At 50.8% G+C, this 22636-nt stretch overlaps 11 protein-coding genes across 11 annotated transcripts; 5 read left to right on the top strand and 6 right to left on the bottom strand.

The window, feature by feature from the left end:
- Positions 1–6: 6 nt before the first annotated feature.
- Z518_07596 (phenylalanine-tRNA ligase) lies at positions 7–1689 on the top strand (the record flags this gene model as incomplete). The annotated part of the gene is made up of 1 exon (XM_013415725.1): positions 7–1689. One exon carries the CDS (start codon positions 7–9, stop codon positions 1687–1689), a length of 1683 nt encoding a protein of 560 aa, XP_013271179.1.
- Positions 1690–2892: 1203 nt separating this feature from the next.
- On the bottom strand, positions 2893–3738 carry Z518_07595 (uncharacterized protein; the record flags this gene model as incomplete). The annotated part of the gene is made up of 2 exons (XM_013415724.1): positions 2893–3396; positions 3448–3738. The coding sequence occupies 2 exons, from the start codon at positions 3736–3738 to the stop codon at positions 2893–2895; spliced, it is 795 nt and encodes a 264-aa protein (XP_013271178.1).
- Positions 3739–4916: 1178 nt separating this feature from the next.
- Positions 4917–6763, bottom strand: Z518_07594 (uncharacterized protein; the record flags this gene model as incomplete). The annotated part of the gene is made up of 9 exons (XM_013415723.1): positions 4917–5039; positions 5093–5478; positions 5529–5594; positions 5640–5737; positions 5788–6021; positions 6070–6231; positions 6279–6401; positions 6456–6594; positions 6673–6763. 9 exons carry the CDS (start codon positions 6761–6763, stop codon positions 4917–4919), a joined length of 1422 nt encoding a protein of 473 aa, XP_013271177.1.
- A 1296-nt stretch (positions 6764–8059) lies between these two features.
- On the top strand, positions 8060–8586 carry Z518_07593 (uncharacterized protein; the record flags this gene model as incomplete). The annotated part of the gene is made up of 2 exons (XM_013415722.1): positions 8060–8133; positions 8181–8586. The coding sequence occupies 2 exons, from the start codon at positions 8060–8062 to the stop codon at positions 8584–8586; spliced, it is 480 nt and encodes a 159-aa protein (XP_013271176.1).
- Positions 8587–9271: 685 nt separating this feature from the next.
- On the bottom strand, positions 9272–9740 carry Z518_07592 (uncharacterized protein; the record flags this gene model as incomplete). The annotated part of the gene is made up of 4 exons (XM_013415721.1): positions 9272–9370; positions 9429–9510; positions 9570–9603; positions 9668–9740. The coding sequence occupies 4 exons, from the start codon at positions 9738–9740 to the stop codon at positions 9272–9274; spliced, it is 288 nt and encodes a 95-aa protein (XP_013271175.1).
- A 300-nt stretch (positions 9741–10040) lies between these two features.
- Positions 10041–10526, top strand: Z518_07591 (uncharacterized protein; the record flags this gene model as incomplete). The annotated part of the gene is made up of 4 exons (XM_013415720.1): positions 10041–10169; positions 10219–10234; positions 10295–10370; positions 10430–10526. 4 exons carry the CDS (start codon positions 10041–10043, stop codon positions 10524–10526), a joined length of 318 nt encoding a protein of 105 aa, XP_013271174.1.
- Positions 10527–11049: 523 nt separating this feature from the next.
- Positions 11050–11609, bottom strand: Z518_07590 (uncharacterized protein; the record flags this gene model as incomplete). Its single annotated transcript, XM_013415719.1, has 2 exons — positions 11050–11175; positions 11277–11609. The coding sequence occupies 2 exons, from the start codon at positions 11607–11609 to the stop codon at positions 11050–11052; spliced, it is 459 nt and encodes a 152-aa protein (XP_013271173.1).
- Positions 11610–12011: 402 nt separating this feature from the next.
- Positions 12012–15917, top strand: Z518_07589 (uncharacterized protein; the record flags this gene model as incomplete). The annotated part of the gene is made up of 3 exons (XM_013415718.1): positions 12012–12220; positions 12270–15523; positions 15574–15917. 3 exons carry the CDS (start codon positions 12012–12014, stop codon positions 15915–15917), a joined length of 3807 nt encoding a protein of 1268 aa, XP_013271172.1.
- Positions 15918–16520: 603 nt separating this feature from the next.
- On the bottom strand, positions 16521–17744 carry Z518_07588 (uncharacterized protein; the record flags this gene model as incomplete). Its single annotated transcript, XM_013415717.1, has 1 exon — positions 16521–17744. The coding sequence occupies one exon, from the start codon at positions 17742–17744 to the stop codon at positions 16521–16523; it is 1224 nt and encodes a 407-aa protein (XP_013271171.1).
- A 376-nt stretch (positions 17745–18120) lies between these two features.
- Positions 18121–20073, top strand: Z518_07587 (uncharacterized protein; the record flags this gene model as incomplete). The annotated part of the gene is made up of 4 exons (XM_013415716.1): positions 18121–18257; positions 18685–19585; positions 19641–19751; positions 19801–20073. The coding sequence occupies 4 exons, from the start codon at positions 18121–18123 to the stop codon at positions 20071–20073; spliced, it is 1422 nt and encodes a 473-aa protein (XP_013271170.1).
- Positions 20074–21418: 1345 nt separating this feature from the next.
- Positions 21419–22280, bottom strand: Z518_07586 (uncharacterized protein; the record flags this gene model as incomplete). Its single annotated transcript, XM_013415715.1, has 3 exons — positions 21419–21594; positions 21719–21902; positions 21954–22280. 3 exons carry the CDS (start codon positions 22278–22280, stop codon positions 21419–21421), a joined length of 687 nt encoding a protein of 228 aa, XP_013271169.1.
- Between the last annotated feature and the right edge of the window lie 356 nt (positions 22281–22636).

Below are 22636 nucleotides of genomic sequence, written 5' to 3'. Positions count from 1 at the left end.
CTTTCAATGCAGCTCTTAAGGACCGGCGCTTTTGTGCGAGCGGCTCGATTTGCGAGAACCTCCCTCCCTATTCACAGAGCTGCGACGCCTGCGATTTTCGTCCCGTCGAGATGGTCCAGTTCTCAGGCAGCTGCAGAGCAACAACATCCTTTCCCTGAACAGTCTGTTAAGGGCTCGAGAGAGGTCGACCCTTCGAAGACAGCCACGGTTGAGTCTAAGAGTGATGGAGGGCGATTGAACATCAAGCAAAAGCCGCAAGAGTCGGATCAGGACAATACCATCATTCAGGGATATCAGTCTGGTGCTAAAATCCTGGGAATTCCCTATATCTTCGACAAGACAAGCAATGTTTCGAATTCCATCCTCAACCTCGTTGGTCGCAATCTCTACGACGAACCTGACCACCCGCTTTGTATCACTCGCAAGCTTATCGAATCGTGTTTTCCAAGCCCCGAATTCCACCATTTCACCGTTAAAAGTCCTGTGGTGACGATCCACGAGAATTTTGATGTTTTGGGATTTCCAGCAGATCACCCGGGCCGCTCGCGGACGGACACTTACTACATTAACTCCAACCACCTTCTACGCACTCATACATCGGCGCATCAGCACACGGCGTTCCAGTCACTGGCCAACGAAAATACCACAACCGGCTACACGATCTGTGCCGACGTGTATCGACGCGACAGCATCGACAAAAGTCATTTCCCGGTCTTCCACCAGATGGAAGGCGCAAAGATTTGGCCCCTCCCGAATGATCTCCCAAGATTCGAAGCTCAAAAGGTCCGAGCAAGCAGGATCTGTCAGGATATGGTACCACTGCCTGCTCATCAGCTCAGAGTATACGACGAAGCGAAAGATTTTGTGGGCGAACGGAATCCCATACAACTCGAGCATGACTTAACCGAAGTAAATCATGTGGCGAGGCACCTAAAGCAGAGCTTGGAAATTCTCGTCGATGAGATTTTCCGTGCTTCTCAACAATCTTTGGCTTTGGGAACCAAGATGGGTGGACCGGGAGAGGTTCGATGGGTGGAGGCTTATTTTCCCTTTACAAGCCCGAGTTTTGAACTCGAAGTCCTCTGGAAAGGGGAATGGCTCGAAGTTCTCGGCTGCGGCATCGTCCAGCAACCGATTCTCAACAAGGCCGGGTTGAAAAACAGCATTGGCTGGGCGTGGGGCCTCGGAGTCGAAAGATTCGCCATGCTCCTCTTCGATATTCCCGACATTCGTCTCTTCTGGTCCAGAGACCCGCGCTTTTTGAAACAATTCTGTCGAGGCAAAATCACCAAATTTGAACCTTTCAGTAAATATCCGGCTTGCTACAAGGATATGGCTTTTTGGATCAACCCAGCCCCCGCAGCAGCTTCGCCGGTTTGGACTGAGTCGTCATCTGGCGCAGCCGCAGCTGCGGGAGGGGACTCCAGAAAGGCGTCGCCGACCGAGGCACAGACTGCGGCATTCCATGAAAATGATATAATGGAGGTGGTTCGGGATGTTGCTGGAAGCTTGGCAGAGGATGTAAAATTGGTCGATGAATTCGTACATCCCACCTCCGGTCGAAAGAGCTTGTGCTACCGAATCAACTATAGAAGTCTAGAGCGAACTTTGACGAACGAAGAAGTCAACAAGATGCATGAAGAGGTTGCTGCTAGGATGGTGTCGCAGTTCGGTGTCGAGATGAGGTGATAAAGTTGTCGATGGGAACGGGAGAAGATCATTCCCCCCCCATTTGTTTTCGTCTTCGGGACCTCAAAAATAGGTCAAATAATGTATTGACAGTTTTAAACCGCCCTTCTAAACTCGCTGACGGGTTGAAATTTTACAAGGTATGTGGAAGGTAATCCTCTCACCACGTCTTTCTGTTTGCGAAGGGTCCTATGATGAATTGCCAAATTTATCGATTTGTTTCAACCCCATCTGATCACTTCAGGTGATTTGATTATGTGGTGCACCATTATCTGAAAGCCCTCCTTCAGCGATTGACCTGTTTCTTCTACTCTGAATCACAGATCATCAACGACTAATAGTGATTTTTTGTTGCTTAGGGATAGATGAGACAGTTTCCTCAATCTGAAGCCATGGGACTAACCTTCCATGACAAAAGTATTCGACTTGGCTCGCTTCAATGGCACATGTGTACAAATATCAGAAGGCAAATTTACAATCCCACTCAACTATATTCCTCACTCCAAGACGAGGGCGGCAAGAATTCGAGGCGTGCCTGCAATTGGAATTGGAACGGAAGCCTGTTGTGTATTAATGTCAAGATGCAGAGGAGGATTGTGACGTGAATGAAATTCGGGCAGTGTTTAGTTATCGTCGGAAGTCGATTCTCTTCGAGAGCAAGTAATTTTGTTCCATGCTGCACCTCGGCTACCTTATTATTGAGTGGTAATAGTATAGAAGAGGGTATTTGTACAAGCAAGAGGCTGAGCAAAAAAGCAGGCAGGTAGGTAAGAATTTTGTCGGATAAGGGCTTGGTTGAAGAAATCATAACATCAGTCTGTCATGTCATACGACACCGAAGACCCCAGTCTCATATACCAAAACCCCCTTTTCCTGCAATCCGTGGCTCCTCCTGAGACGGAACATGTTAGCCGTCGTACCACACGCGATTCCTCGAAGATCGGGATAATCTTGGATCATGATCTATCACTTTCCTCCATTTTCGAGACCAAGAGATGTGAAAACATATTTTTCGTTCCCCTCCCTTCTCCCCTTTTGCCTGCGATTCAACCTGGTTTGTGCCGGGTGAATAACAGGCAGATAAAATATTGATAAGCTTTTTGTACACTGGGGAGATTTGGCAACAATCTCCAGAGAAGGCCCGGACTGAGTTTGGGGTCCTCTTGGCTCCTCCCCCATTCAGAGGGTAACCAAGAATCAGGTTTAAGAGTTCTTCACCACTCCGACCTTAGCGGCTCTCACGACTCTTCCATTCAGCTTGAAGCCTTTACTCTGGGTGAAGAAGACATCTCCGTCTTCCTTGCCCTCAACTTTGGAGAAGAACGTTGCTTCATCGGTGTTGGGGTCGAATTTCCGGCCTTCACCCTCCATCGGATCAAATCTCTCAAGGCCGTGCTTCTTCAAGGTCGACATCAGGATTTCTTCAGTCATCTTGAGCCCAGAGAATAGGTTTACCAGGTCCTTGCTCGCCTCGGAGGTGGATTCACTAGATGCGGCGACATTGGGATCAGAAGAGGTATCGGATGTTGCCGCGGCATTGCCGAGGGCGGCTGGGGGGATGGATGACAGGGCCCGGTCAAGATTATCTATTGAGTCGAGGAGGTCGGTAGCGAACCGTTGGATGGCGAATTGCCTTGCGGATTCCATTTCTCGTCTTGTCCGTTCTTGTAGATTGCGGTAGTCGGCGACAGAGCGCAGATATTTGTCCTGGACGAGTGTAAGTTCAATCGGCATCAAAATAATTCAGATGCTAAGTACCTTCAAGTCTATTATCTCTTTTCTACTCTTTTCGAGCTCTTGCTTCAGAGGATCTTCCTCTGCTTCTGCCGATTTGGCGTCTTCTGTGGACGGGGGAGGTTCTTCGGGAGGGGTTTTCTCGGCCTCTGTAGATTGCCATCTTCGACCTAACCATGATGACAGAGAGGATGGGGCGGCTGCTCGAGGGGAAATGAAGGATGCAGAAGATAATGGTAACCGCTGTACTGACGGCAGCGCTGTCAAGGATCTTGGAATCGTGCGCGATTGGCGCAGCAGCTGTTTCCGGAGCATCTTCTTGACAATGACAGTGAGGTGAAGGATGTAAGTATTAAAAGGAAGAAGGAGAGATGGGACAAGGTTGCTTGGAACAGAGGTCAAGTGGTTATTTGAAAGTAAAGCACACGACTGGGTTCCCATGCTCCCTTCCGGGCTCGAAATTTTTGTTCGCCGGACTTGCCTTTCTGGGTCTGTTCTCACATCTCTGCCAAACACGACCTTTGACTACTTGCTTGGTCACGACGATATCATACACCTTGGTCATCCAATATATATTTGGGCTTGCAATATGTGAATGGATTTCTTTACGTCTACTAATCTAGCGGGGTCTGTCTCTGCACGGGCGCGTACAAAGGAAGGCTGGGCCTCTTTAAAGTGGAAAAGGGGTCCTGATCAGGGCTCTGCAGAGCCAGATAACCGGGGATTCTCCAACGAAGATAGGAGGGGGAGAGAATCCTAGTTGAATAAGTAAGAATCGAGCACCGTACTGTTAGAGGACCAGGCCAGCATAAGGCAAGATGTGGTTACCATTTGAGAAATGTATATTATCGAGCCCGGAGGTATTTTGGGATTCTCAGCCTTGAAGAGCCAATCCTGTGCCAATCCTATGCCAGTCCTGTGTCAATCCCGTGCAGAGAAAGCAGTCCGCTGCTCATCTGGTGTTGATTGGAGTTAAGAGTAAGAGAGCCCTGGTGGATTTGAGCAGCGATTTACCAATGCTGGAATACGTCATTTGTTGCGCCGTGACTCTGCAATCTGCAACTGCATTGAATATGACTTCATGAGCCCTAATAAAGTCTCAGCGAAATCCTTCATGTAGATAGACCGGTCCGGTTCTCAGCAAAAGACTGTTCCGAAATATATCCGACGCCGTTTTGCTGGTAGTACTACCTTGTAGGGACCAATGCTCCTGTGTGGCTCGAAAAATGCTTGATCGGTGACATAAGTTCGACAAGATGTTGACAGAATACCTAGTGTTCTCCCCTTTAATCCTATCTTTTTCGCTCAAGTAGTGTTGCGAAGGTCCATCCTCTTCAAAGATGACACAACTTCGGAGCAGTACAGTTGCTATTGTATTGCCGAGTCTTTAAAAGTCTGATGATGAGTATCAAAAGTCGTATTTCAGGGATTCTATACGCGCCGGCATGCGCGGCGAGAATCATTCCAGTATCCAATGATTGAACCAGCTTTGGTTAGAATAGGACAAGTGCAGAGTTCTTGAGCAGCTTGGGGCCAGTAGCCGCAATCAGTTCGGCAGCGATTCCTTTAATCGAACCGGGATCATCAATTTTCCATTCCTCCCAGCCGCGCAAGTCCTGTGGCACTATTAGTGACAACGCTATCAGATAGCTTCGAAAAGGGGCCTCACCTCTAATTCGACCAAAGCATTCCTCACGAGTAAACGCCAGTGGTCTAAATCTAGACGTTGAACCTCATCCTTAGTAAGCACACCCGGTATTTGATAATCAAACATAGAGCCTTCCGGTATTTCTGCATCCTCTTCATCGCTGGCTGCTTCATCAAACTCGAGATCTTGTTCATCCGCAAATATTTGACCTCTCTCTCTGGTTGTTTCAGGGGTGTTGCTGGTACCTTCGTTGGCGGAAGACGACTTTGTATCTGACTCTGTGTGCCTGTTGCTAAGAGCAGGATCCACACCAAAGTTTCGGTCATGAGACGGAGACACATATGGTCTTTTGTCTAGCTCTCGACGATAGTTGTCATCAAAAAGATTCCACTCGAGGCTTTCGGGATCTGGACCAAGTGTTGAGAATCCTGCAAATTATTGTTGTGACAAGGCATACCTAGTAGGTAGCTGGGAGAAAATTCAGCCTTGTACCGCATCTTGATACATGAGTGAATGTAATACCCTGAATTGGTAAATTAGAGCGAACCAAGGCAGGGATTGGACGTACCCATGTAGTAGTATTCATATTTTGCCTCCAAGGCCAGCGCAATTTCGCGAAGGGCACTTATCTTCCCGAAATTCCAGTGCTGATACTCGGGATCATAGCTTGAGGATGAGCTTATATACCATATCCATAGAGATTTAGGAGAACTCACAACAGGTATACAGAGCTGACCGCGTGGGGAAGAAGATCAAGGACGCCAACAGCAACTAGCTGGCCATCCAGTCGGTAACATTGGTGGTAAGAGCCCAATTTAAGTGTCTTGCCACCAATTTTGAGTATCTTTCGGTCAAGGCCCGTGCAGAGGAATCGTTTGAAGGCGGGTTCTTTCCAGCGAGAGGCGGGATCTTTGTGAACCTCTACTTGGTACTTGAGAAAGACGTCATACCTGCCGGTGTATTAGTCACGAGCGGTCAATGGACTTCTCAGTTCATACTTTTCTTTCGTAAAGCTGTCGCCCTCGAGATTAACTTCAAACTTGTGGGCTGGCTCGATCGGTTTCCCTGTGTTTTTATCGGCTGGACGACTGACATTGTCATATTCCGCTTTGCGGACGGCAGTAAGTAGATCAAACTTGTTTCTCAATCGACGCTTCTCTCTGCAGGAGTCAGCAGGCAATCTCTTCGCCGATCTTGTGTGACTGACTCTCTGCTCTGAGGGCACAACATAGCAGCTTTTCGCTTGTACTCCGCGCCGAGCACAAAGTCATTCCATCGGTTTATCGGCCGACGTTGACCCCTTTTCGCCTTGAATTCGGAGGCGTTGAGGCTGCCAAACATTAGTTTGCGACTCCTTATCACATCCGCTGCGAATTCCCATTACCGAACGGTATAGTGAGGGCAGCATGATCGCAACAGATCAGGTTTGTAGAACAATGAGCCTGATCGTCTCCAGCCCCGATCCATCAGCTCCTGATAATGATCTACCCGCATGTTGTCGCATGACATGTAATATGACGAGCCTGAAGTAAGGATGAGTCTTCAACCAATGGAAACATAGTCACAAGAATGAGTGACGAAGCCGGTGGGATCGGACATACTGCCTGTAGCATTCTTACAATATCCACAAGAATTCTTCTTCTGATAGCCTGCAGATGTCAGCAAGCCGGTCAGGCATTTGATAGTCCTCATGACGCGCTGGCCAGGTTCCAATATTGCGATGACGAGAAACAGAATTCGAAGCAGGCGGCTCGGCCCACGCCGGCTCAATAGAGACCACTTACCGAGAGGCTTCAAGAGTGAGATTTCGTTTGTCATCTTGCTCGTGGGGGAACCCTTCAAACCCAGGAGGGATTCCCCTGTAGAGATCGAATCAGAAAAGATGTGAACCTCCCGTTACACGGAGTTCGCTACCGTGGATGGACGTTGGGCGTCCAAGAGGCGAAAGCCGAGGGGGCCGATGCTTGATGGCTTGCTCGTGCCGGGGAGGGAGATATGATGTCACCTGACCGGCGAACGCAGAATGACAATTTCACATTAGATATCAAACCGGAGAGGAAACGGTCAGAATGAGGTGGGATATGCACACGACAAGGGCGGCGACGGCCAATTGAGGATACTATCAGCGCGCTAGACCCTGGAGGAGCAGTTGAAAGTCTTTTTCACAACCCCCACAATTGGATCGCAGGCGCTCGCGTGAGCAGACTGGAGGCAGACAGGAGGTGTTGGGGAGGGTGGCCGTTGGGCGAAGTCGTGAAAAAGTCGCAGGTATCTTGTAGAAATTTAGACCAGTATAAACGTGGGAATGGGCACGTGTGTTCTCATCGTGTGCTCCTCAGGGCAAAGACAGCAACCGCCGAAGGCATGCGAGGAACCGACAAGGAACCACTGCAGGCCGAGCAGCGAACCAGAATCCCTGGAAGGGCTCGTTGGGTCGAGAGCTGCGCCGGCAGAATCAGCACCGCGGCGGGAGACTAATGGAGACCTTTTTCTTCGGCCAGTTGCTTGACGTGTGCGATGGAAGAGGCGCTACAGTGCGGTTGCGTGGAAAGTTTGCCCTCGCCGCCAGGAAACCGCCGCTACTCTTTTCTTTCGTGTCCACCCAAACTAAACTTGCCAAAAAAACTACAAATGATGGCTGCTCCCGATCTCAGACTGCTCTGCACGTCAAACCTCCTCCCTCAGCCCCGTTTTACACGGGACTGAAGGCTCTTCTGTGATTGCGCTCTACCGCAAAGCCCATTCCCCTGGCTGAACCATGGGTCCTCTCTGATCCCAGAGCCTTCTCTTGTGCGAGACCGACTGTGCTTCCCCCCCTCGTCTGCACCGGAACAGCTCGACAGTGTTCCCACGTGCCCTCTACACCGTCTCTTTGCACGTTCGCTTTTGCCCGATATCTGCCAGAAAAAATCAAGAAAGCCCAAAAAGCCAGCCACTCCTTTGTCCAGGTGTGCGGCCCTTGGCCCTCGAACCTGCTGTCCCATAGCCATGGCCAAAGAATTGTCCATGACTTCTCGCAGCGGCTCTGACAATCAACGCATGTTTCCCCGCCTTTTCCTCCGGTGCAGAAGCTCATTGTGACCCCAGGTTATGGTCCCAAAGGCGAGAGACTAGTGGCCGGAGTGGTTCCTCTGTCCGCAGACAAATCCCGGGTCCTTCTGATTCAGTCTACTCGTCGCAACGGCTGGGTCCTTCCTAAAGGTGGTTGGGAATTGGACGAGGCTACTGCGTCGGCGGCTGCTTGCCGAGAGGCATGGGAGGAAGCCGGGATCATCTGCAAAGTTGAAAGAGATTTGGGACACATTCCTGATACGAGACCTACGAGTGCCGTCTCCAAGCACGCCCCCAAAGCGAGTTATCACTTCTTCGAAGCCACCGTCACCGAGGAGAAATCAGATTGGCCGGAGAAACACAAAAGGACGAGACAGTGGTACGGTTATGCTCAGGCGGTTCAACTTCTGCACTCGCGCCCGGAGTTACTGGAAGCATTGAGACGAAGTTCGGTCAAAAAATAAAAAATGGATTAAAAGGGATTGACAGGCATCTCCACGACACCGGGGAATTTGGGAAACCTCCCAAGGTCAAGTCTTTCATGCATGGTCATGCCATTCCCCTACGTTAACATTACCTCCAAAAGATGTGTTAGTTCTGCACAGACGCCCTGATGACAACACTGGGCACCAGCAAGTCCTGGGTGATCTGCATTTGGAGCCTGAGCTCAAGCATTGAATAGAACATTTACATCTCCACGAAGCGGCTGCGTGCTTCCCTGGGGCATTTGCCCTTTGTAGAGGCGGGGAGCGTATGATTGAAAGTGGCAGCATCGCAGGCCTTCAACTGTTCTCGTGTGAATCCGTTAGGTCGTAGTTCTCTTCCGGGACTCGATTCGAGTTCAATTATGTGAAATATGAGCCAATGGAATTGCCACTCAATGGCACGATACAAGTGTTCTGGTTGCCAAACAAAGTGGACATTTCCGTACCGAATCCAGTGAATGGAAATTTCTTTACCGGCAATCTCGCACATGTCGCGAGGATGTAGAACTGAGGCCAATGCGGTCAGGAATCACAATGAACCAATATAGTTGTAACAAACGGAGTTGTGTGTTGGCTGGTTTCCAGGTCTATGTACAATGCTTGTCCGTGCCACAATTTCTTTTCAGTATATCTCGCCTTGTCCTTGCTTACCAGCAAGCCTCATTTAGTGCTCCAGATCCACCGGGAAATTTCCAGCTTCACGTTGATCATTCCATCGGCTAATCCAGGAGGATGGGCATAGAGATCGATATGCAAGGTAGAACTGTTTGGGCCGGTCAGCTTTATCCCTCCTCTTGCATTACTGAGAGATTCTGCTTCACCTGTCTGCATGGTTTGAAGTCTTCACCCTTCGCAATGATACATTTGTGATAGTCAACATAGTTCTGCCAGCAATGCTTGGTCCTAGGTCTCCTGTCAGGGCGGGAGTCTGGGGGTATGGGATACAGCATGGGTAGACATACTGGTTCTGATTCGGGAAGCGGGCGTCATATCCAGCTATGTCGGTGTCAGAAAAGTCTCAAAACGAGGCGGCTCGAATGTTCGCAAGAGAATAACATACCCGTAACGAACTTGAAAGGCTTGGTGACATTTCCACCGAGCTCATCGGCGTCAGGGATCTCAATTTCGACCATTTTGAAGATGCTCTTGGTTCACCGGAGCTGTAACAGAATCCCAGGGTGAGTTTCGCACGCAGAAGGAAACTTCAATCAGTGGGGACTGAAGCTGTAATGAATGAGAATGAAGATTGTCACCTGAGGATGTTGGAGTGCTCGGGTGTCTGCCAAGGCCAACATGCCTGAGTGTTGATTGGTGATTTGCTCACTTCAGAGCGAAGAGCTTCATTGAGCAATAGGAACCCGAACATTACTGCACGTCAAGAGTACCTCTCTTCAACACCGACATCCACTCTCCACTCCTTGAACGTCGACGCGATGAATACGGCGAGACTTCTGAGGCTTCAGCCTCTTCGTGCAGCTGCTTTCCGACAGCCCGCCCTCAGGCAATCCACTTTGAGACAAACCAGACTGTTCCACAACACGAGGCCGATGCTCAGGACAAAGGTGGGTTGTTTGTACACACGCGAGCCAATCTAGCTGACCGAGTCTACAGGAAGATGACCAAAGCGGTAAGAGAGTTTGGATTGGAGAGCTACCAGGAGCAAGTGATTGATAACGACCCCCTTCAGCGCACACCATCACCCAGAGACTCCGGAACCTCAAGAGAATTCCACCGGAATTGTTACCCCTCGGCGTTGTCATTCTGTACGTGCAAATTCAATATCCAGAGGGAAAGAGACTGGACAATGCTCATACATTTCTAGATTCGCTTTGTTCGCGGCCTGCTTCGCTATGGGCAAGAAGTTGATGACTGACAAAACCCTTCGTCTTTCGAAATCACCCCCGAAGTCAGCTCACTAAAGAGAATGGCAATTCTTGGGGCGCAACGGACATGAGTCAGTAAGGGATGGAAGACAGATGGAATGTCCCAGTTTGCCGAGCATGGAGGATTCCACAATGCAAGGTCGTGTATATACCAAACAAGTCAGAATGCCTTTGACGGTCCTTTTGACACGCTGATTGTCTTTGCTCATTTCGCTCGTTTCTTCCCCCAAGTTGAGAGCTTTGAAACCATGGTCGGCGCATGTTTGCTACAAAGTACCAGCGCGTCCGCTTTTCGAACCGTATGACTCGATACCTCGGCCGCTCCAGAAACCCCCCCAAGCAAACTGCTTCGGCTTTCGACTGACAAGACGTCCCAACTGTCATTAAGCTCGATTTGCGTCGGCTTCGTCGTTGTAAATTCGGCAACAAGAATGCCAATATTGAAACGTGAAGTGCATCCCGCTAATGCCATGCCATCTTGCCAACCTGACCTGTCGAGTCATGGCTCTTCGTTTGAGACTTTTGCTTTCCATTCGTTCTGTGCAAGACAATACTTGTCTCACTCAAATTTCGGCCCAGCAACATCCAGGTCCTCTAAACCTTCCATGGGGTCTTCTGGCTTCTCAATTTTTGATTGCTCAACTGCCGCCTTGTCCTCTGTTGCATATTTGGCCAAGTAGCCCTCCTACACCATAGACAATTAGTTTTGGAGAGACACAGTACCGGAGGCGAGTAGGCGGGGTATTCAAGACCAAAAAAAAGAAAAATAAAACTCGTTTCACCCACTTGTTCCCATATTGCAGTTGTGCTTCCAAGACCAACTTCTCCAGTTTCCTTTCTATCCGGCTTCGCTAGTGCAACCTTTATAACCCGGCCATAAAGCTCGCTTTGGTCCATATTGTCGATGGCCTCTTTTGCGTCTGCTGCATCTTCAAACTCGACGTATCCAAAGCCACGGTGAAGGTCGGTTGAGGAGGGTGCCTCAGGCTTCGGGAGTGTTATATCTACTATTTCGCCAAATGGAATGAACGCCTCTGAGAGAGTTGCAGCCGTGACGAGACTCGTGTCGAGTCCGCCTACGTATATTGTGCTATTCGGGCGAGTTGAAGCCTCTGTCATACCTTTGCGTAGCTTTTCCAACCCTCTGCGGCAGGTTGAGGATCGCAAAAGAAAAAAAAGGCAAACTCAAGCAAGGCGCGAAAATTGAAGATCACGTGCTCCAGGTTTCTGATAGAGGGACTGGTGGCTGTCAGACTCAGCTGCGAGTTTTCACTAGGGGCTCAAGGAAGGACGCTTGGGCCCAGAGGGCCACGTACATATGCGGACTCTGGAGACACGAAGGTGTCCAGATCAGAAAAGTTGAATATCCATGCAGATTATGAGGACAGTTGTTTATTAGCCACCCATCTTCCTGTTCTCTAGATCTGTCGGAGCAGTCTTCGCCTCTACTGCATGAATTGTTAGTTTTTTTTTTTTTTTTTTTTTTTCCACATTCCCTCCTCGATCGGCTCTCCTATCGTCATGGTGCGCCTCAGGGAAATTCCGCGAACGGCGGCTTTTGCCTGGTCTCCTGATGCTACGGCGTCTTGGATCGCAACCGGAACAAAATCGGGAGCTGTCGATGTCGATTTCAGCAACGAGACTTGTCTAGAACTTTGGGATCTCGCTCTGGACAATACTCAACAGGGTCAAGAATTGCAGCCTTCCATCACTTTACCCACTGAGACGGGGTAGGTGCCCCTCTTGGTCCATGCGACTGCCTATTTTAACTAATTCTAGGTTCCACGACCTTGCCTGGACGCCTTCTCAGGATAACCATGAAAGAGGGATCATTGCCGGAGCCTTCGATGACGGCTCATTGGGACTGTGGGACGCGGATAAGGTCTTGACGAGTGCAGCCGGAGCGTCCCTTTTCAACAACAAAATACACAGTGGCGCAATCAAGGCCCTTCAATTCAACCCGAAGATCCAGAACTTCCTCGCGACAGGTGGCTCCAAGGGAGAATTATATATTTCAGACCTGAACCATCTTGACACACCAATACGACTCGGAAGTACAGCGGCTCGGGCAGATGACATTGACTGCCTGGACTGGAACAAGAGAGTCTCCAATATTCTGGTTACAGGGAGCAGCGGAGGTTTCGTAACAGTGTGGGATATGAAGACACGCAAAGAGAGCTTGACGCTCAACAACTTCAAGCGGAAACCAGCCAGTGCTATCGCTTGGGACCCTGAAAAGCCTACACGGCTCATCACGGCTGTGCCGCTCGAACAGGAGCCTGTCATATTGGTGTGGGATCTGAGGAATTCCAATGCTCCGGAAAAGATAATGCGGGGACATGATTCTGGAGTCCTGTCGGTGTCCTGGTGCCCTCAAGATAATGACCTCCTGTTGTCCTGCGGAAAAGATAATAGAACAATTTTGTGGAACCCTCAGACTGGACAGCCTTATGGGGACTACCCAGTCGTGACAAACTGGACATTCCAAACAAGATGGAATCCACACAACCCTAATATGTTTGCAACGGCTTCTTTCGATGGCAAACTGCAGATCCAGACGCTTCAAAACACCAACCCGAGCAGTACGCAGACAGAGGAGAATCAGGCGACCGACGGGGAAGACTTCTTCTCAAAAGCTCAGACACAGCCTCAAACTTCGTCATTCTCCCTCCCAAAGGCTCCCAAATGGCTTGAGCGACCTGTCTCTGTATCCTTCGGATTTGGTGGAAGAATCATTGGCGTTAGACAATCCGATCCTGGGAAATCGCGAGCATCAAAGGTCAGTATCAGCAAATTCGAGGTTGATTCAAGCGTCGGGAACGCCACCGAGACTTTTGAGAAAGCAATTCAAACGGGAGATCTTACATCGCTGTGCGAAGAGCGAATGGTATCGGCAAAGACAGATGAAGAGAGAGCCGATTGGAAGGTCATTGAGATCCTAGTTTCCGAGAATCCGAGGGCAGAGCTGGTGAAATATCTGGGCTTCGGGGACCATCCTGACGACACCGCCAACGGACTTCAACAACCCTTCGATGAGGAACAGCCCGAAGAACAGAAACCCGCGGTGAACGGCGCCGCGAAAGCCCATAAGCGCTTCCAATCCATTTTCGCAAGCTCAGCTGATGGAGACTTTTTGTCCGAACTAGCAGCGACAAAGGGCACGAAGACTAACAATCCGTTCCGGATTTATGCTGGGACCGAGTCCGAAGCCGATCTGAAGGTTACGCGAGCTTTGATCTTGGGACACTTTGAGACAGCTTTGGATGTATGTCTTCAGGAGAACAGAATGTCAGACGCTCTCGTGATTGCAATCTGTGGTGGTGAAAGCTGCATCAAGAAGGCTCAAGAAGCATATTTTGCCAAGCAATCCGGCGGACCCAACTACCTGCGTCTCCTTGCCTCCGTCGTCGGCAAAAATCTTTGGGATATAGTGTACAATGCCGATCTCTCGGATTGGAAGGAGGTCATGGCTACTTTGTGCACATTTGCTGATGAGCAAGAATTCCCTGACCTCTGCGAAGCGCTTGGTGACCGAATCGAGGAACAGGCGGACGATCTGTCGCCAGTAGCACGGAAAGACGCCTCATTCTGCTTCTTAATTGGTTCTAAGCTTGAGAAAGTTGTTGCCGTCTGGATTCAGGAGCTCAAGGAGCACGAAGAAGCAGGTGCCAGCGAAGCAGACGCATCATCAGCGTTCTCTTTGCACGCTCGTGGCCTCCAAGATTTCATCGAGAAGGTCACCATATTCAGGAAAGTGGTGAATTTCCACGATGGCGAGTTGTCCAAAAATGGAGAATGGAAGCTGGAAGCTTTGTACTCAAAGTATCTGGAGTATGCCGACATTGTGGCTGGATCCGGGCAGCTGGACGTTGCTCAAAAGTACCTCGACCTCCTTCCAAAGAGCTATCCAGGAGCGGACGTTGCACGAAGTCGGATTCAACAAGCCCGAAAGAAGACTGTGGCGCCAGCTACGGTGGCTCAAAGCACTTCGACGCCGTCCAGGAACAAACCGCTCCCGGCAATGTCTGCATATCAACCCCCAACAACCACATTTACTTCGGCGACTCCCCATGGCAATGCACCGCAACAATCAGCAAATCCATATGCCCCACCGACAGCAGCGAGTGCTCCTGCCAACCCTTATGGTCCTGCCGGTGGCTATCAGCCTCCACAGCAGATGAGAGTGTCAGCGGGCACGCCACAGCCTTACAGCATTCCACAGGCGAATCCCATTCAACCTCCGCCAAGATACAACCAGTCACCTTCAATCCCTCCCCCGTCTCAAAACAAGAACATGTCTAACTGGAACGACATTCCGGAAGGCTTTGTCAAGCCTCCGACGTCAAGAAAAGGCACCCCCGGTGTCCCTCCACAGCCTGTTCCGAACCCATTCAATCAAATCCCGCAAGCTCAGCCGTCGTCTCCTCCCGTGGCACCTCCGTATGGTTCGCGACAAAGAGCGTCGCCTGTTCCACCTCCACCTAAAGGATCTGCCCCTCCTCCCAGAGTGACTTCCCCTCTAGCTGGTGGGCCAACAAATCCTCCCATGGAGAGACCTGGCTCATCAGCAAGCAATGCATATGCACCGCCAGCCGTGACGTCCCCTCCGTTAGGGCAAAATGTAATGCCTCCACCAATCCCTAGGGGTCCATCTCCCTACAACGCGCCGCCTTCTCATGGACCGACGGCTCCTAGTCGATACGCCCCGGCGCCAGGGGGTCAAACAACCACCGCCCCTCCCTCGCGCCCGTCGATTGCACCACCACCGCAACAAACGTCGTTCCAAGCTCCATCTCAGCCTACAAACCCTTACGCCCCAACTCAAACGCCACAACAACCCAAACAGAACCCGTACGGTCCCCCGCAGTCGTCACAGACGCCACAGTCCGCTTCTGCGCCACCGTTACCAACTCCGGCACAGCAATTCATTTCCGGCCCTCCTCCCAGCAGTGGTCCGCCACAGCAAACACCTTCAAGACCCAACACTGCGGGCTCTGATAAGCGCTCTGCACCGGCCCCCGTGCGGAAACATCGTAAGTGATATACACTCCTTTTAGATCATCCTTCTAATAACACCTGACAGCTAAAGGAGACCGCACGCACATTCCGCCATCAGCTCAGCCTATCTACCAGATCCTGTCGGCAGAGATGGCACGCGTAAAAGCGCGAGCACCTGCTTCTTTCAAGCCCCAGGTTCTTGATACCGAGAAGCGCCTTGACATTCTTTTCGACCATCTCAACAATGAAGACCTCCTAAAGCCCGACACAGTGGCGCAAATCAGCGAGTTGTCAACGGCGCTGCAAAACCGCGATTTCCCGCGCGCCAGCGAAATCCAGATGGACGTGCACACAAACAAAGTCGAGGAGTGTGGAAACTGGATGGTGGGAGTGAAGAGGCTGGTTGGCATGTGTAGAGCCACGCCGTAAGATCCCCGAAGGACGACGTCGTTCATGGAATCAGAATTTAGTTGCGATGGGTGAACAGCGGTTAGTGTGTGTTTACGGCTGGGTGAAGAAGTGCGATTGTAGGACATCAGCACCTATGATGTGCCGTATCGATCGAGTTCTTATGAAGACGACATGGAATGATCATGGCTTGAGCTATTTGAAACGAAGAAAGAACTACGATGCATTCGTAGATGAAAGAATACCGCGACAATCGGTGGAAGACATACATGAAGCGTGAACGTTCCAAGCCATTTGTTTTATCACTCCCACAAAACCGTCTAGAGCAGAGTTACCTTTGTTATGGTGCAGTTGGATTTGCTAATTTGGCTCGGTGGGAGGAAAAAAAAAAAAAAAAACAATCCATCATCAGACACTGTAGATTGATACAAGTCTTTCATGACTTTTGTTCAAGACTATGCTCATGGAGGCAGGAGGAGCGCATATGTAGCGAAGGCATATCCCTTGTTTGGCGCCTGGAACCAACTATGTTTTCTTGCTTATTTTCATCCCTTGTAGGGCACCAGCAGCATTTCAGTTCCGCCGAGATGCTTCATTGTTCATGTCTCCGAAAGTCTATCGCGTTCATCTCGTCGGGAGTGCGAACGGTGCCGTAGGTCTGGCCGCAGGGAAATTCCTAGAACTCAAGAACGCACCCTTCAGAGAGCGAATTTCGTTCTTGAACTTGGTCATTTCGCTGTCCGGTGCCTTCTTGGTCTTATTCTTGTCGTCACCGGATAATGCTCCGTTGCTGTAGCTAGAAAATGTGCTCCCGTAGTCGACCTGGAATGGGTCGTAGCTTGCTTCTAGTTTTGTGAGCACGCCTTGGAACTCGCTCATTTGCTCCTTCAGCTGATCCTGCGAGAAATGTGTGGTAGTTGAGGTGAGGAGGGACGAGAGCGTTCCATGCAGAGAACGCAAGCGTGAGGACTGCGAGGTGGTTGGATCTGGGGCCGGAAGGTCCTGGGAGGAGAGGGACATGGAGCGAGAGTGCTGAGGCGAGGTTTGTGTCGCGATGTCGCGATGGAATAGTTCGGTCGGATCGGAGTCGACGGATTCAAGTTCATCTCCCTGGTCCTTCTTCCTTTGTAGTATTATACTGCTGGCGATGTAGGGAATGCGAGACACCGTGGACTCCAGCTTTGTGTTGAGCGTCTCTAGGTCTGCTTTGGTACCTTCAGCTAGCTCGTGCCGCGCCTCGGTCAAGGATTCCAGCATCGGTTGCACGATGTATTGACGCGCGGCATATGTCAATGCTGAAATACCGGCGAATGCGGAGGCTGCGTGGGCGAGCCGCTCCACGGTCACGAGTGGAGGAGGCTTCTGTGGTTTTAGAAGGAATTCTGGGTATGTGATAATCGGCGGAATCTCTCGCTTGGGTGCAACAGTAGCCGCCTGTGGTAGCTCGCTAGAGCTAGTGGATGTCGCTTTCATCTCTTGCTCCCTTTCACTTGGTTTTTCGCTGCTGTCGTGTATATTCTTCAATTCGAGAGAGTCATTAGAAGTAGAGAGGGAGGCGGAAGACGTCCGTTCTGAACCAAGTAGCTGCTCTATGTCGTCGGGCCGTACACCCTTCTTTTGAAGGAAAGCGAGCTTGTGTTCCATCGGGGCATCTCGTATCGATTCGTCATCGAGGAATTTACGGGCCTGTTCAAGAAGGGGCAGTTCTGAAGATGAAGAAGGTGGTGTCGGGTTATCGCTGGGAGAAGGTTGGGCTTCGCTGGAAGTGCTTTTCTCTTTGGAGGCTTGGTGGTATTTCTGTTGCCATTCGGGGATGGAAGGACCATTTTTCGAGTCTTGATCAGCCATGTTGTACACAGGAGAAAATTGTGGAAAATGGGGAACTGATGCTGAACGACCGATCAGGCATGGCAACCTCGGCTCAGAGTTTGTTAGGCCGAAGACATCAGCCACAGTGGCCAGGGGGACAGCCACATCAAAATATTCTCTTGATCGGTACCACCTTTTAATCGCCTCTTCATCAAGACTTATGAGAGGATATGCCTACTTTAAGCGCGGGAAGTGTCTTTAACTTGAACGCATCTAAACAGAGAGACCACATTGCGGCCCATTAGCACTATATCCGCGAACAACAGCGTGCAGCGGGAACACAATCTAAACGCGAAAACCTCACGAGGATCAACCGCGGAGCTAGCGAGCAAGGCCCTTTAGCCGAGCCTGAGAAATGACAGATCGAAGCCGCCGTGTGCGACGTCAGATCAGCGATGCCACAGATGAATTTTCAGAAGAGTCAGACCTAGGCAGTGGTGAAGATTACGATCCCCGAAGATCCGACTCGATGCGACGAGCAGGCCGATATGAGTGAGTAGCCAGTTCTGTAATCTTATCCTTGTATGCGTTTGATCCCAAAATGAGTGGAACGGGTGCCGTATGGCCAACACACGATGACATCGTCAGTGCGATATGCTTGATGCCTCTGATATCGAGCTCACTGACGCGGTGGCTGTTGGAGGAGCGACACGAGTAACTACTAGACGCAAGCTGAGGCAGAGATAACACCTCGCAATCGTACGACCGTCGTCTCGGTCCACGTTTGCACAGTTCGATTTTCCTATCGTTCCATACCACACGTCGCAAATTCCCAGATCGAACAAATAATTCTTCTTCGTATCTTAAGCACCGGTGCTGCTCGCCATCACCCGTTCTCTTGTCAAAGAACCCTCATCATGGATTTCATCACGTTGCGCTCTCGGCGTCCTTAAAAGGAAGAAGCTAACCAGACCTCCAGATCTTCAGCAACCTCGACTCCGGCCTCCTCGAGGTCCCGCCGTGCCGGGATGTCGGCCGCCGCGAATAGCTCTTCGTCTGCCACGGTCCAACGAGGATCCGGCTCCGCCGATGAACGACGACAAAGCCTCAAATTGACCGTTAAGGCCCCTCCAAGCAAATTGCGAGAGGTCATGCGCGCCAATGAAGTTGAGGCTCTTCACGATCATCTTGGCGGAGGACAAGTCTTGGATGCACCACGAAGCAGCCGCCGCACTGCACTGGCATCAAGATCGAGCACTCGCAGAAACCAGAGACCGACATATGCGGAGTACGGCGAAAGCGACATTGACGATGAAGAAGACGACGATGACGACGATGAAGATGAAGAGGATGAACCCAACGACTTCGATCGGCTTGGTGCCGAGCCTGAAGGAGGTACCGATGACGAAGATGTTGAAATGGAAGATGCGCCTGTGCCTAAACGCCACGCTCCCCCCAAGCCTCCAAAGATTACATTGAAGCCACCGACCAGCACGGACAAATCTGCGAGGCCCAAATTCATCATGACTCCTGCCAATGTAGGGTCGACAAAATCCGTCGAGGATCGGGAAATGGAAGACGACCCGGATGATGATGAGGCCGACAACTCGTCCGAACTTTCCGAAGAAGACGAGGGACCCACCACCAACCTCAATAAAGAAGATGCTGAGGGCGAGGAGGAAGAGGAGGACGCCCCGGGCGAAGAAGGAGAGCTGGAAGACGAAGACGAAGACGAAGATGATTTGGATGACAGCAGCGACGAGACTCCCGCTTCAGGAACTGCCACTCCAGATTTGAGCAGAATGACAAAACGACAAAGAGGCCGGCCCGAAGATCAGGGTGGATTAATGGCACTGGATATGGCACCCCAACAACGAAAGGTATTGCCCCTCACAGTTCACTATTTCGGGGCAGATTCGTCGCTGACAATTCCAGTTCTTCACCGATGAAGAGAAAGCAATGAAGAAGGACGAACATGCCAGAAAGCGCAAAGAGTTGACAAAGCGGAAAGTGCAGGAAGAGAAGACCGCCGCCTTAAATCGATTGGTATGTCATTATGTAGTTCCTCGTGCATCCTCATGCTAACACCCCAAAGCTCAAACCCCAAGTTTCCAAAGCTAGAGGAGCAGCTCCGAAACCTGAGACTTTAGCGGCGGCGGCGGCGGCGGCGGCGGTGGCTGCAGCAGGATCACCCTATGACGAAGATGACACCATTCAGAAAGCCAATCCGGTGTATACCCGCTGGGTCAGTACGAAGGAAGGAGTCAAACTTGGAATTCCTGAAGAATGGTTGGGAAAGCATGTTGGCCGCCATTTCGGACCACCATTGTCACCAAGCAGCAATATCATCGTACAAGAGGTCGAGTGATGGACCAGGCAATCGAGGTCAATTGTCTCTATTCCAAACGTGGTGGCCACAAATTTGCATGAGTGAAGGGCAATAGGCTAGACTGCGCAAAGCAGCTAGAATTGACAGTCGTCGTAAAATTCGTACCAAAGGATGTTCCAGATTTATCAAAAGTCACACATTATTGATTTTATGCATCGACAAGCAGAATCCATTTCGGAGGCAACATGAAAGACATTCATTCGAATTGTAGTGATACCTCGTGGCCGAATAATGACGTCTCAGCTCTCTTGCATAAATTCGCCTGTCTCTTGAGTTCGGCCCAGGACCTCAGATACGCTGACAGAGGGCTTCTCTCCTCCAGCGTCAACCCTGGTTACCTTTCTGGTTCTGGTATCGGAGGTTGTCTGTCAACTGCTGTAGACAGGCCAAGTTAGCCTCAGATAGCCACATGCAGCGTTATCTCTTTGCCTCGTGGATTGTGGTAGAGTTAACGGATCGCACGAGAAAAAGTACCAGTCGTGGTGACCCTCAACACTACTACATCACTCCTATCAAGTCTGGATGATGTCGACACCACCGTATTGCATGTCTGCAAATTGCATCGATTCTGTCATCATATGTGTAGGTAGCCATCAGGCACACCGGAAATCTGACTATGTCGTTTGAGATACATTTTTGGCCTTAGGTTTTGGTGCTTCAGAGCTGATCGTATCCTTCGCTGGCCGTGCGAGGATTTCGATCACATCAGGTCCAAGGTCAACTTCCCTGCAACGAGAATGCCGCCATCAGCTGTAGGTTCATTGAACAGCTAGGGTTGACCACAAACTCTTTTCTCTTCAGCTCCTGCTGGTATTCCTCCAAAGGAGGTTTGAAGGCAGTGTAGGCTTTGACGACATTAGTTTGTCTGTCTGTAGCGGCCAAAGGCATCACAGCTCACCACTAAAAACACCCATACCAACAGTCCCAGCCAGCCCAATAACGCGATACATCCTTTGTTCGCGATGCGATCGATCTACTGTGGCAACTGTAAAATCTCAATTCATCAGCTTAGCGACGTGTCTTGGCATCTACGGAAAGTAGGCCCCTAACGCGGAGCATTAGGACCAAATTCCACTACAGTGTTTGCATTGAGATTAAGCAGGTCTTCTATAAGTCTTTCTACGTTATTGGTATATTGCTCGCGTTAAGAAGATCTTTATTAAGGCATAGGTTAGCGCCGTAAGACTAAGGAGCGTACCAGACTGACGTCGCTTCCACAGCATCTTCGCAATGCTACTTCTCGTGGAGCCATGAAAGGTGTTGGCGAAGCGGCTCGACAAGCTAGTATCGCAACAACTCGAACAAGAAGATTGACCATCGAAGGTTACTTACTCTTGTTCTTGGACTGGTCGAGGCTGCTCTCACGCATGTGGTAGTCGTGCAGGTCATACTCCATCTTGACAATGTCCATGAGCGTCAGGTTAGCATCGCTTTCCCGGATCTCCTCGCGAGGCACTACATCAGCCACCTTGATGGTCATCCACCAGCGCACAGCTTTAGCTGATCATCTCGTGTCAATTTGATGGCCGCCAGAGGCTGGGGCTCATGGCGGTAGGGTCCGGTCGGTGAGACTGGCGAAACATCTCGAAGGAGGCATCAGCGGTATTTAAGGTGCCAATGGTACCGTCTTGGACCACCGTCGCATATATTTGCAGGAGCTCTTCCAGTCCACGAGCATCATATCTCTTGACGCGGAGACCTACGGCCCCAGCGAGAGCGAGTAAATGCCACCAGCACATGGACTTTGCGCGAGGCTCCGCCATCCCATCACTCCATTTCGTGACCAATTGTCCTTGGGTAGCGAAGTCCTTGGGACTCACTCAACGGACATCGGTGTGGCAGCTCTTGGGCACGCGGACGCAAGAACATTTGGCTGGAGCTCTCTTCTTGATTGGTGGACCATCACCGCTACTTGCAGATTGGGGAGGCGTCTTCCAACTTAGATCGCTCTCGCCGCTCTCGTCGTTTTCCGTAGATGTATCATCAGCGCGCTCATCGTCGTCGAGGACTGGTCGTGGCGTCGTATCTTCTTCGATGTCGTCGGCATTCGTATCAGCAGGGTTGCGTTCTGGTTGAACTTGGCCACCGTCGCCCTCTTCAGCATCCACTTGCTCTTCTTCCTCTTCCTCCCGCCTCCCTTTCCTCGATAGGCTCTGGCGCTCGCACACGAGAGATCCATCCTTCATTGTCTACCTCCAAACCACGAGCGGCAAATTCGTGAGGGTCGTGCGCGGCGGCCTTGCGGGCATTTTTGAAATCATCGGGAGTCGGGCTCGGGTCCTTGCTTCGCCCTTGTCGCGGATTGCAGAGACGGTCAAAGAGGGCATTGTTGATATTCGCTTGGAAAGCTGACCAATCGCCCTGGTGTCGATTGACCGCCGCCGAAATCTGTTTCAGAGTGTTCTCCCCAGGCACCTTGATCTGTCGTCTGAGGTATCGGCGCAGAGCGGAGAGCCCCTCTTTCACCAAACCTCAGCGTGACCTCACAATTGAATCGCCCTTCAATGTCTTGTCTCGTGACGTATCTCTCGGCGTCCCTTCG

Source organism: Rhinocladiella mackenziei, assembly GCF_000835555.1.
Source record: "Rhinocladiella mackenziei CBS 650.93 unplaced genomic scaffold supercont1.5, whole genome shotgun sequence".
In the NCBI taxonomy this organism is placed as follows: domain Eukaryota; kingdom Fungi; phylum Ascomycota; class Eurotiomycetes; order Chaetothyriales; family Herpotrichiellaceae; genus Rhinocladiella; species Rhinocladiella mackenziei.
Note: the sequence above shows the minus strand (reverse complement) of the source record. Positions and strands in the feature narration are given on the sequence as shown.